The sequence below is a fragment of the Calonectris borealis genome, chromosome 2 (genome assembly GCF_964195595.1).
Source record: "Calonectris borealis chromosome 2, bCalBor7.hap1.2, whole genome shotgun sequence".
Lineage (NCBI taxonomy): Eukaryota > Metazoa > Chordata > Aves > Procellariiformes > Procellariidae > Calonectris > Calonectris borealis.
In genome coordinates this window covers 78,100,446-78,113,242 of record NC_134313.1, presented here as the reverse complement: position 1 = coordinate 78,113,242, position 12,797 = coordinate 78,100,446, and the positions used below count along the sequence as shown (strand labels likewise).

Sequence of the window (12,797 nt, the reverse complement as noted above, 5' to 3'; positions counted from 1 at the left end):
TGCCATTAGGATTTGACTTATATCCTGGGTTGCCAGGCAAGCTAGTATAATCTTCCTGGTGTGATGGTGCAAATCACATAAAATTATAATTAATGACAAAATAAAGACTATCCCCTTGGGGGCACACATAATTGCCAAATGGTTATTAAGAGCAATTGCTCACAGATAGATACATTTTTCCGCTCATTTAAATTCTTGAGTGAGAGATGAGCAAATTCAAAAATGCTACCTCATTTGCCTTGTAAACCATGATGGGAATTCTCAGACCTGAGACATACTTAGAAAATAAGACCCTCCGTGCGACAAGTCCTATGCCCAGGAGTGCTGACATCCCATAAAATCACACAGGGATCAATGGGGACTGCAACAGCCTAGCACCTTTGCAAATTTGACTATTTTCATTGAAGGCATAAGTGTGGATTGGATTTAACAGTTTAACTAGAGGCATTTGCATTTGAAAAGAGTTGTCCAGCTCTTTGGAAAACTGATCCCAAATGGGAATAGAGCATAGAAAAATTTGGCATTGCTAGACTCCTAGTGATCAGCTGATCGATTTGGAATCATGATGTCCAGATCACATAACATACTATCACAGCTTCTGAAGGCAAGACGAAGGCTGAACAACTTCTTATCCGACTTATTATCCGGGGAGGTAAAGTTTTCAGGTCAACTAGGTGGCCTCACCTAGTTTTAAGAAAGGTTTGATTTTCTTCTGGTGTTATTTAGCTCGGGGAAAACCTAAAGTTCTTGCATCAGCACTGTCCGTTGTCGCAAGGACATATTTTCACTTTAGTTAAGCTTGTATTATTTCTTCTCAAGATAAGTATTTTTCATGTATGTTAAGTAAAAGCTAGTCATATAAGTACATTTGCCATAACTTGTACTTTTCATTTTAAAAGGCAAAAACCAGTATATATTTCTTCTTAACAAGTCTAGCCTTTGGAGGGTGAACCTCCGCTCCAGAGTCACTGCACTTTCCTCTTTATTGCACTGTTCTGTATTTGCATTGCTTGGAAATGTAGAAAAGGAATAAAATGCAAAATGTCTGCCAGTTCAGGATTAAGGCACAGGAATCTGTTTTTCCTAGGGCTTTTTAGTGAGTGGTGGAACTCTGGGTGGCGTTAATTTAAATGTCAATGAGTTCCTAGGCATAACAGAGAGAAAAATACTCGGGATACACTTCTGAACACAGATCAGCACCAGCAATTCCATGAAAGATATGAGACAGTGACTGGTAAGCACTGGCAAGTGATTCCACCTCTTGAGAAAGTTATGAGGGAACTTGCAGCACATGTTGACATTGGACTGCTGTGACCTTCTTCACAATTAATCAGTTCTTAACCGAATGTGTAAAAACAGGCTTCAGGATGGCAAATGCCACTCTGCAGTTGCTAGGTATGTGCAAGGAGCAGCACTAATCCATTAAGGAGCTTTGTACGGGGCCTAAGATTTGTAAGGTCTTTGTGAGCGTTTTGTGAAGAGCTTTCGTGAGCATTCGGTACAAGACAGACAGACAGCCTGCACTTACCTCCTGCTCTACGATCACTGTAAGAACATGAGAGCAACAGGATCATGTCCCAGGCAGCTATCGTTCAAAATAGAGCACAGATATCAAACACAGCTCATCCCTTCTTTGCGGTTTCAGGGCATGTTTGCTTCTGACATGGGTATTTGAAAATTTGAATCAGAGCTTGCATGCATCGCTAAGAAAAAAGGTCACAGACTTTAAAAACCCTAAAAAAAGTCAGATCTTGAAATCATCCTGGAGAAAGATATGCTGGGGAAGGCAGATGAAGGGACTCGATACACAGTACCCAATAACATGTTTATCTGACTCCCAAAAGATCGTTAAGAATTTTCTCAACATTCCTACAAAGAGTCAGTGGTAAATCTGGAGCTGGGGAAATCCCAATACAAAAGTATTAATATAATGCTTTATAAAATGGCTTTCCATCAATTGCTTTTTATACTAACTAAAATCTCACTGGGCATGTGTTTGCACTTTAATAAGCTTAACTCCCTGCGGCACTTTGAAAAAGGAAATAGGCTCCCAAACAACTTAGGTAGTTTTAGGAATTTCAGTTTTCACCTTAAATCCTTTTTTTTCTATTAAATATCAGTGTGCAAACAAAATAATAATAATAATAATGATAATAATAATAATGATAATAATAATAATAATAATAATAATGATGATGATGATGATGATGATGATGATGATGATGATAATAATTTCATTTAATTATAAAATTACCAGACTCCTGATGGTGATGCTGCAGGTAAAGAGGTTCTAATTTAAAGGCACCTGTTAAATCTGATCTTTTTTTCACCCTGTACAAAGAAGAAAGAGATCAAATTGAGAAATTTAAGAATTAAAATCTAAGGGATTACATTTCCATATGAAGTAAAGGCAAATTGAATGTGTTTAAACTGGCGTACTTCCTGAGCACAGCCTGTGCCATTTTCAGTGCTTTTTCACAGCCGTATCAGTACTGTATTTACAAGTAGTTAAGTGTAAGGCTCAGCAGGAACGGGCAGCCTGACTGCACGACTGCATATTTAAAAACAGACAAGAAACAGGCACAGAGGATCTTTTTATGGTGATAGACACTCACACCAGAATGTGAGACTAGCTAAAGCAATGTTAATGTTTGCAGTCAACAGAAGTTGCCTTGAAATTACTGCAGTACAAAGCTGTGTGGGAAGAGCTGTGCCTTCGCAGACGCTGTGCACAGCCGCGCGGAGGCTTTGTGGGTGCTGGCCACTGTCTGCCCATGCTGCGGTGGTGGCAGCAGCAGCCACTGGTAGGGACGAGCCACCCGGTCCGACTCAGGCTTCCCTCTTGTGCCACCCTGCCCTTAGCTGGATCCAACCTACAATTACTGACAGATATACTGCAGCACCACGCGAAACTGAGAAGCATCCCTTACTATTGCCAGCTGGTGGGTGGTGTAACTGGACTGAGTTTCAAAAGCCAATGTGTCCTTTTTAGAAAGAATATGCTACATTTTGCCAGCGGGTAGTAACAAGATTTTGCTGGTTTATGCTTCACTCTGTGTGTAAGATTGACTCACCTCTACAAATGATGGGGTTTAGAGAGGCAGAAAAAGAAGAAACCAGAAATCAAAAAGGGAGAGACTGCTACATAATTGTATTAAGCGTATAAATATTTCACAAAGTAAGCAATAATAATGTCAACACGGCGACACTCTAAATGACAAACGTCCAAACCTTTTATGATTTTCTGTCCATCCGTTTTTTTACGGTTTTTAATGGTTTAATGTAAAATTCTAAGTAAAAATCTAATTTCCAGTATTTTAGTGTGTACGTATAAATGCACAGGCCAATACATACTCCCAGTCTCATCCACATCTAGACTATGCTCATAAAACATCTTATTCAAACAAACAAAAAGCCCTCCTCTCACTTTAATGGTCAGAAGAGGACCGAGGTTAACAAAGTACTTGCCTTCAGGTATGGAAAGTACATAGCTGAAGGTAAGTAAGCTTATGCACGTGAAAAATAGTACAAGACATTCAGAATACTCTCAGTAAAAACAATAAATAATCTATTTGTGTGTTGAAAATATCCTGTGGACAGAAGGAAGAAACTATTGTCTGAAAGCAGGTTTAACTAGGGTAGATATTGTGAACAAACCCGAAGTTGTTCTACTGTAGTTTATTTGGTATCTTTGATTACTTTGATATATTCATGTTTCAGTAGCTCATTCCATATGCAACTAACCCAAGTTACAAGCAATATCTTTAGTTGTCTTGTGAGAGCTTTGTTCCTTCTCCTGTAATATGCTGTGCTAAACAATGGAACACATAACTTTTCTGCAGGAACATCTGCTCGCTTAGAAGCTAGAAAAACGCCGTCATCTTGCGCTTCCTTGGTGATGTTACTGCTTTTTTAAAAGATGGTGTCTGTTCCATCTGGGGACTTCACAGCTCTTAATCTGGCAACCGTGAAAAACTATCTAACAGGATTACTAAAATAAATCTAAAGCCTGGACATCAATGTATATGAACCAGTTGAGTTGCACCTTTACACACCATGTCTAGATTTCACCCTATGTATTTAAACTTCTTGGCAGTAAGTGCTTGTGTGGTCTGGTAATGGATAGAAGTGGTGTTCTTAACTTTCTTTGCAAAATACCCCTGGTCGACTGAAGGATCCTGAATACATATCTCAAAAATGTTGTTGATAAACTAGAATTTTTTTAAGGCTTGATGTTATGCTAATAGACCTACTAAGGTCTAGCTTGAGTGGCACAGAGTCACATATTAAGCGGTCATAATACAAAATGCATAATAAAAGTCCTGGTGAATAAAGCAATGAAAATTTGTGAAAGTGACTTACTTGGATTGCACATTTGCAGCTTTTAACAGCCTCACTCTATTCTGTCCATTTTAACTGATAGATACAATAACCACAAAAGTGACTTCATATTATAAACCAAGAGGAAAGTTTCACTTCCATCTACAGAAAACCATTTCCTATAAGCACCTTCCTTTCAAATACTAAAACCACCTTCCCAATCAAAAGTTAACACTTAAATCCTGAAAAGAGTAACAGAAAAGCAAGAATACCAAGACTTTGTAAGATGATTATTTTCACTCTCTCTGAAAGAAGACACTTCTTCCTATTGTATAATATTCCAGAGCACCAATTAAACAAGTCAGGCAAAACTGACTGGTGGTTTCAAGGCAGAGTCTCTAAAGGACACCAACATTTGAACACAGAAAATATACCCTTCTCGGAGTGGCTATATTAAATTCCTTTTTATAGAAAATTGACTCCTCTTTTCTGTACTTCGAGAAGTCTGAGAATATTTTACAGAAGGTTTACAATGAAAGTGCCTCCAAATCCCAGATGACATCAGTGCTACATATTGCACTGAGTAGTTAAATAATCACATTACAGATCTAATGGCTAGATTATCTCAATCAACTTGTAGGGAAAAGAAATGGGAGTGTTTATTGGAGAAAGTGCTGGGGAGCCTGGGTGATTTAGAAGCCTGTCCATCAATGGGTCTCACCTTAATTTGATTCTGAAATGGTGTTCACTGTTTATTGAACTCTTTCCGTATTATTACAATATCATGGTTAATACTTCCCATGGATCCTAAGCGGACTACGTATCCTTCACAGTTACTTTTTCTCACCAGGTTCCTTCATCCTTTATTATTACCTGTCACCTTTTCAGGCAGCGTTACAGTTGGTAAGAGAGGTGAATTTTGGACATGGGCCTTAGAAGTAGTGGGACGATGGATTTGGCTTCAAGACAAAGAGTTTAACTTTAAATGTATACTTCATTCTTTATTAAGTGAATAACACCTATACATAAACGCCTTGCTGAAATGAAGATAGAATGGCTACAGTTGTGAAGCTTGCGCTTTGAGTAAGGAGACATGTTGCAAGGTCTCTTGAGATTCCTTGTAATGGAATCTTCCTACCTATGAAAACAAGCATTTTATGGGTTAATCACTGCCACTACTGATGAATCAGGATCAAAATGTAAGCCACTTACTCTAAGGAAAAGAAAAATTATGGCTTAGGATATTTGAAGTGCCTGCCTACATCGGCAAAACTCTTAAATTCAAAAATGTAATGTATTATCTGAATAATATACATACTTGTGCAAAAGTCAACTTTGCTGAAGATTTTAAAAGAGCCAAAGGTAAAACAAAGGCAACTGAGTGATCACTGTCTCACATTTATTCTTCTTTTAAATAAGGTGACCTTTTTCTGGGTGATGTTTTAGTCTCGTCTTTTTAACATTCAGTTTTTCCTTCTTTTTTCATTTTTGCAAATTTTGTTCTATTATAACTGAAATTAATGTTTTCATTTATTTTGATAAATAGTCTGCATTCACTGAATAGCTGTTTTGCTAATAAATATCACTAGTCGTGATGCTGATAGACACTGGGTTCTGGAGATTCCAGTTTGGGACACAATAGGATCATCATATTATGGGATGTTATTACTGCTATTATTACTGCTATGATACTTTGCTTTGTTTCAAAGCATGTCTATTGGTTTCTACTTTGGCATCTTTTTATATCAAAATGTCATCTCTGCTGTCATCTGGGGAAATTGAAAATCAGTACAAAATTGCATAAATAACAACTGCTTTTCATCAGACAAATCGCAAGCATTTTCAGAAAGGTTTTTGAAAGAATCAAGGCTCAAACAAAAAGAAATTTTATGGAAAAGAATAAAAAGCTGTGTTAAGCATGATGTTCATTGCATTAACATCCTTAAATGAAGTTTTTTGACTTATGTTTTAAACAGTCTCAAAATGGAGCAACTATGAATCTGCAGACTTTTCAGGATTTCTCTCTCTCTGCAACAGGCCTATTTCTAAATTTTTACTTTTTTGAAACTTGGATTAAATGAAAGAGTGAATTTTGTAAATAATTTACAAGAGTTAAAGCTATCCAGAACTCCTCATTTCAACAGAGAAATTTAAATAAATGTCTACTGCTAGAAAGGCAGACTAATTGAACGTGCGATTTTTGTCTCTTGTAATGTTGTCTTTTACTGTAATACTTACCACATAGCAGAGCAGTCAAAATTCACTAGGAGCCATTTGTGAGGATTAAAGTTAAATGAATCTGCAAACTGAGAATGGATAAATAAAAACAGAATTATGAAAGAGAAAAGGATCCATGTGCTAACGATACAACTTTGTCAAATTGTCTGAGTACACCTTAACTACAAATGAATTCCTGAATTGGGGCTTTACAGATAATGTTCATGCTGATGTCACCTTACTTAATAACTATTGTAGTTAAATCTTCATTTATTTTGGGGATGGAATTCAGGTTAGGTGTGCAGCTGGGCTATCGGTATTATCAACGTTTTGAGCATTTGCTAACAATTATACTTTTTAGGTAGATATGTTATGGAAAAGGATCTATCTCAGTGTAAACTAAAAAAAATCTGCATACTCAGGAACATCCACTGTGGTTCATATCCCAATTTCCAAAAGCAATTTACTAAGCTTTCTATTTCCAAGAATATTAAACATATACACACAAAATTAATACATAGAGACAAATGATATCTTTAGTTCAGAATCTGCATATCACATTCATTCATAAAATTACAACTGACCACGAAATGACTTTTTTTTTTACTTTTAGTAGAAGTCATTTTTTCATCTAAGTCAAAAGAAAAACCAACACAGAAGAAGCATTCACAACACATCTTTATATAAACCATGCAACAGGCCCGTTTCACTTGACGTGTTTAGGCGTGGCATCAGAGGAAACCCAGGTAGGTAAGATGGACATCGTGTGGGAAAGGCTTTGTCCGAGTTTTGTGTGTTAACAAAGGCAGAAGCCATCAGCCTTAAAAAGGAGAGATGGGGGCCTGGCAGCACCAGGGTCTGACTGCTCCATATAGCACTTTTCTGTTCTCGTTTGCTTCTCATAACCTTCCCTGTCACTTGTAAACAATTAACAATGGCTCTCATAAGAGAAGATCATCTGTCTGTCTGTCTGTCTACCTATCTATACGTCTATCTAGCTATCTCCCTGTACTATGTAAGGTAAAAAACCTATTCATGGTTGTTAAATATCTACTCTTAGGACAAAAGCTGGCCCAGACAAAGTACACTGTTTCATTTCCTTCAGGAACCAATAACAATAATTTAAAAAATAGTCCCTGACAGGAAATTACAACAAGCTTCATTTGCTGATAAAAAAGAGACAGAAAGAAATGCTTTATTTGTCAGGGGGGTTTCCCTCCTCTTCTTCATTAGTCACTACCTATCAGTGCTGTGTTTAAACTTCTGGCTTTACCAAACAGTAATATTTTCTCCACTGACATGGAAGGCAAGGACTTATCTGACTGTCTGAGGGGAGCAGCAGGAAATTGAAGTATTCTTATCTAAGCAACTGAATGCCAAGTAGTGCAGCGAGCCGGGGGAGAAGGAACAGGAGTGCTGTTGGAGGAATATTTCATTTAGCTCTCTTGGTTATTAAACCCTGTCTGTTTGAGATACAGCTACTGGCTGTATCCTATACGACTTTCAGGATGTAAGCAAAAAATCAGACATAATGAGCTCATTAATTTGTTGAACTTCTTGTCTTTTTTTTTTCTTTTTTGCGTAATGTAGAATTAGGGTGCCTTTCTGGATATTCGGGAAAAAGCTCCTCTTTTCTATTTTGTAAGACACTTTGTGGATTCACTGCTACTTGCTATTCTGAATGACAAACTTTTCCATACTGTGGTAACTTGCACACTCCCAGAATAAACCAGTAAAAATTGTATAAACATAAGTAATGTAATAGAATATACAGGGATTTGTATATTGCAAACTGAAGTGCAGCGTACTCAGGGATTCTGGAAGAGCCATTAATGTTGGATGCATAAGAAACACACAAATTCTATGGAGGAGCAAGGTTTTAGCAGGCTGCTGGGGAAGAAACACTTCATTCACCTCCACTCCGTTCAAAAGATGCCTGAATTCAGGGCAGATGAATGCACTCCCAGCGTAGGCTGCATCAATATGCATCCAGATATTTTCCTGATTACCTAAAAAAAAAAAAGTAATTGAAGGGGAAAGAAATGAAACAGCAGATTAAAAAGCCCTATTAATTTGCATGAAACCAAGTGCCTGAGAGATTTCTCTTTGATGCTATTATTTTCCCAATTTAAAATTAAATTAAGAGATTAAATGTTTCTACCATCTGGGTTTCCGTTAATACATAAAGATGTATACATAACATATTCTTCTTCAAGTATTGCTGTCACTGTTTTATTAGGTCAGGTCTATAGGAAAAACCTGAACAGCAAAATAATCTCTAGCTGCTAAGCAGACCACCAGAAAACTTTTTAGAAGGGAGGATTGGGAGAAACTGAGTCTCTGGGGCTTGAGCTGAAGGGCAGGGAACCTCACAGAGCAAGTCACCACCACACCAACCCCAAATGTTTTAGGCCCCACCTGAGCAAATTAGCAGAACATCAAATCTGGCTGTGTTTCTGTGAGGCTGCTTCCAATTGCTTATAGCTATGAATTTCCTGTTCTGAACGTACACGTGAGTAGATACAGTGCGCTTCTGTTGCATTTTCATCAGCCAGCAGGTGTGTGCTTTTGACCAAGCCTTGCGGCAGATCAAAGCTTGACACAGCAGACCATAACACAGAAACACTTAGGAACTGAGTCCGTGCCTCGGTCACTGTATTAAACGCCCTGGCACTTGTCCTGTTTTCTTGCAAGAGGAAGGAAATCGGGGAAGGGAGAGGAAGGATTAAGGAGAGCACACGTGCATTTTTGGTGCGTATTTCCCTGCTTTTTATAGTCGTCAGAATCCGACAGAAACAAAACACTTGGTGCGGAGAGGAATTAGAGTTCAGCTTTTCCCTCATCTTCACCATTGCTCTAGATGCGCTTGCAGGTGGAAGGGCTTGAAGAAAAATGTTACAAACTGAAGCCCTTACAGTAATTTTAACTGACAGTGTTCCAAAATACCCCCCCAAAAAACTTTTGCCTTGAGGCAAAGTGCTCTTTAATGGTTTGAGACTGCAAGCTTGCTGCTTGACCTAATATTAGAAAGCAAGCTGTAACTGAAGGCCTCATCTATATTAGCCTTATTGAGTTTGGACACTGACGCTGCACAATGCCCTGGAAATGACTCGGCGTGGCTTAAACTGGTATCTGCAATTTTAGAAAGTAGCAGCAAAGACTTACAAATAGGACCCAGTTCTAACAGTTTGTCAAAGGAGCAGCAAGGTGTGGTTCCAAGTGTGGCACAGAACTGCAGAGCCAAAAACACAAAGGCAAAAAAATTAAGTGTTACAGCAAAGAAAATTATCAAATGAAAAAAACTGTCTGCAAAGGCAACAATAAACAGAGAGAATAGATGATACAGGGCAAAATGAATTGATTTTAGCCAATACCTATCCTTCAGTGGAACTTTTGAGAATCTAATTTTTTTTTTCAACGCTCCCATAAGCGTCCATTGAGACAGACGCACAAAATCAAATGTTAATATAAAATGGACTGATAAGTAATGTAATATAGTCACAGTATTATATTAATGCTATATTTTATATATTTTCTATGTGTTCCATGTGCTTATCATGTGGCCCAATACCAACCTCACATTCGCAATTATCATCAAAATGATTTGCAGTTTATGGTATATAAGCGAGCTCTGAACTTGAGCAACTTAAAGGTGCTGGAATTCCTGTTGACAGAATGGATCATAAAATGTTTCTGCCTGAATCAAAGAGCCACAGCTCTGTAACAGAGACTTGTAACTGATTTGTGCTCAGTGGATCTGCAGCCTGGGACCTCGTCACCAGTAGCATATGTATGTTCACTATTAGGTTTGCAAGACATTTTCCCAGAGAAACTTTTTCTCCCAAATTCACCCTAAAATACTGGAACCATTCTTCCTTCATTCTGTTCACGTCTCATTTAATGTAGCCTGCTGCACGACCAGTGGGCCAAAAGCAGAGGCAACATAAGTGCTGAAGTTTCCCAGTAGAAAGAGAATATAACTCAGTAAAAATGAGCTACGGTAACTTACTGGGAATATGCAGGTAGAATTGTAACCCAAAAAACCAACTACCAAGTGCATATAAACTGACATTATTTTTCATTGCTACACTTGTGTTTTAAACACCTTGTCTCATTTTGTAAGCACTAACAAAGGCTGGGTCTGGTTTTTGCCTTGTACTGGATTTTTATATAATAAAAGACACTTTACAGTTTAAATAGGCAAATAGAGTATGCTGTTCTTTAGAGTATTGAAGTACAAAGGAATTAGATCATTCATCCAAGGTCACACACAAACTACAGTACAGCCAGGAGACTACTCTAAATATGTCAAATCCAGAATTTTGGTTTTTTATTTTTGTACTTCTAGTTACTTTTTCTGCCAAGTATACTGTCAATGCACTATCTTTTGCTTTCACTGTTTTCCCTATCTATCTGCAACTAGCCACATTTTTGGGGGCGGGAAGGGGGGGTGTACACGTCCTCAGTGAATTCATGACAAGACCTGTAAGAAGACAAAGGAACACCTTGATGATACTTGTCCATCCACTAGACCTTTCAAGAAACAAACATCTGTCATAGCAAAACGTAGACACAATTATACATTGAAACTCCACACAGTGCATTTTTGTCTCACAGCTCCATAATGAGTAGGTACGCAGGGCCTTTGGGTTCACTGCTCTCCCTCGTAGCAGGAGTGATACCATCAGGAAAGGTTTCCAGTGGTTCCTTCCCTGTATTGACTTCTCTGGCTCACCCAGCATGCCAAGTAGTATCTTCTAATCCTTAAGCGTCTGCTTAGTTTGTCCAGTACAGTGGGTCTTCCTGCTATACGAGAGAATGTCCTCATTGAAGAGCAGCATGCGTTGTTGTCACTGCTGCCTTAGTTGCGGAGCTGCTGCAGGATGGGGACATGTTGCCGGTGCCCAGCTGAGAGGTGCAGCTGGTGACCTGAGTGGGGTGGACTTTTGTTCTGTTACAGTCATCGTGACGTGAGTAAGCACTTCGGCAGCAAAGGATTTTGACCACGTTTAGGTTACCCATTGTGGCCTTACCTGCTCTCAGCGTTTAGTCTCTCTCTCTAGCACAAGCAGCTCTCTACTTCTGAGAAAAATAATTTCATGTTATTATGCCAGTAGCAAATTGTTTGCCAAAATCCTATAATCTGTTTTAGCCTCGTGTCACGTTTCACTTGCCAAGTGTATGCTCTTGTCTGTTCTTCTAGCTCGGACATTCACATGCTGTCTCTCTTGCATTTCACCGATATCTCGTTAATTCTAGGAGTTCCCATTACTCAAAAGTTAAACGATGCCAGCTTTTTCAGGAGGGTCTTTTTTCCGTCTTTTTTAAAAGGTGATACACATTTGCACTAAGTCTTTCTGCTCTAATTAAAGAGACTGCCTGATAGCTACCAATATTTTACCCTTTCATTTGTTCCCTTGAACACTCATCCTCGTTCATAAGTTGTCGCTCGCTTTCAAGGTCGAGATTCCCTTGACTTTTCCACTTTGACCAGCTATTGGATATTGGAGACTGTTACAAATCATCTACAGTCCCATCTTGAAGCAGGTCCTGTTCACATCTCAGGACTAAGAGTTGGTTTTCCCTCTGGACCTTCCCTTACTAGTCCTCCCAATAACTTCTCATGAAGTTTTAACATGTTCATTTATTTTTGCCTTTCACATTTTGCATCAAGCTTTTTTCTTCTTCTGTTCATTCTGTGAAATAAAGCGGCAACAGCACACTAGAAAGGCCTGACATCTTGGAAAAAATAATCTGATTATGAGACAAAGAGTTGGATAAATGTGATGGGATTTTCATTTGCAAGTTCCAGGTTTTTAGAGAATTCATGCCAAGTGAGAGATGGTTGTTTTACTACTTATTAAAGTAGATTTTTCAAAATGTCTAGGAAATCCCACGCTAACATAAGCATCCAGTAAAAAGGGCAGGTGGATATGTATTCAAACAGCCAGAAATTTAAAATGATACATCCCAAGAATATTGAACTAATTCAATAATCTATCGCTAGAGAGGCAAAACCTCTCTGTTAAGTACACTTTTGAACATTTCTGCATCTACATTATACCATATACCTCAGAGATATTTTAAATTGTTGTAGGGAGCTGAATTTTTCTCTTTAGTGGAAAGTACTCAGGTAGTACTCAATTCATATAAATTTATGTACACTCTTAGAGGACGTCATATCCTGCCTTTGTATAGGGCAGACCTGATTAAATGTAGTCATATAAAACCCTGAAAACATTTTATCCCTGACAGCGCAC

At 38.3% G+C, this 12,797-nt stretch overlaps 1 protein-coding gene across 3 annotated transcripts in view; it reads right to left on the bottom strand.

The window, feature by feature from the left end:
• Positions 1-12,797, bottom strand: part of DDC (dopa decarboxylase) — a 62,010-nt gene that overhangs the window by 18,179 nt on the left and 31,034 nt on the right. For all 3 annotated transcript variants that reach the window (XM_075142379.1, XM_075142381.1, XM_075142382.1), the window contains exons 7-10: positions 9,703-9,769; positions 8,452-8,546; positions 6,559-6,626; positions 2,255-2,331 (exon numbers count right to left, since the gene is read on the bottom strand). In XM_075142379.1, coding sequence (XP_074998480.1) covers positions 2,255-2,331; positions 6,559-6,626; positions 8,452-8,546; positions 9,703-9,769 — 307 coding nt within the window. The remainder of the gene's footprint in view (positions 1-2,254; positions 2,332-6,558; positions 6,627-8,451; positions 8,547-9,702; positions 9,770-12,797) is intronic.